Source organism: Phaethon lepturus, unplaced genomic scaffold (assembly GCF_000687285.1).
Source record: "Phaethon lepturus isolate BGI_N335 unplaced genomic scaffold, ASM68728v1 scaffold34797, whole genome shotgun sequence".
NCBI lineage: Eukaryota > Metazoa > Chordata > Aves > Phaethontiformes > Phaethontidae > Phaethon > Phaethon lepturus.
In genome coordinates, this window is record NW_010554613.1 from 64,543 (window position 1) to 64,923 (window position 381).

Consider the following 381-nt stretch of genomic DNA (forward strand, 5'->3'; position numbering starts at 1 on the left):
CCCCACCGGGGGCGTCCGGGCAGACCCCATGTGTGCCCAGCCAATGTCACAGCTCTGCTCCCCTGATCCTCAGGGATACCCCTGGAAATGCAGAGCTCAGATACACCTGCAGCAATTTGCATGGTCACAGGGCAACCACCCCAAGGCCTTGGCCTCCCCTGCCCACCCCCTGTTGAGGACCGTCCCTTGATCTGGATGAGGAGGAAGAGGACCCACTCACATTCAAGGCTGCCCACAAAGAGGTAGAGCCAGGAGAGGAGGACGGCCAGGGTCACTGTGGCGAGCAGCAGCTTCAGCTTCACGCGCCAGGAGCGCAACATGGTGTGCTGGCGGGACGGGAGCGGTGAAGATCAGGTGGGCAGCCCGAGCCCGGCTGGGCCC

At 64.0% G+C, this 381-nt stretch overlaps 1 protein-coding gene across 1 annotated transcript in view; it reads right to left on the reverse strand.

Annotated features, from left to right (window-relative positions):
• The window catches only part of GYLTL1B (glycosyltransferase-like 1B), a 5,646-nt gene extending 5,323 nt beyond the window's left edge, over positions 1-323 (reverse strand). Inside the window, 1 exon segment of the mRNA XM_010291918.1 lies at positions 213-323. Within this exon segment, the coding sequence (XP_010290220.1) occupies positions 213-320 (108 nt within the window). The 5' untranslated portion in view covers positions 321-323.
• Between the last annotated feature and the right edge of the window lie 58 nt (positions 324-381).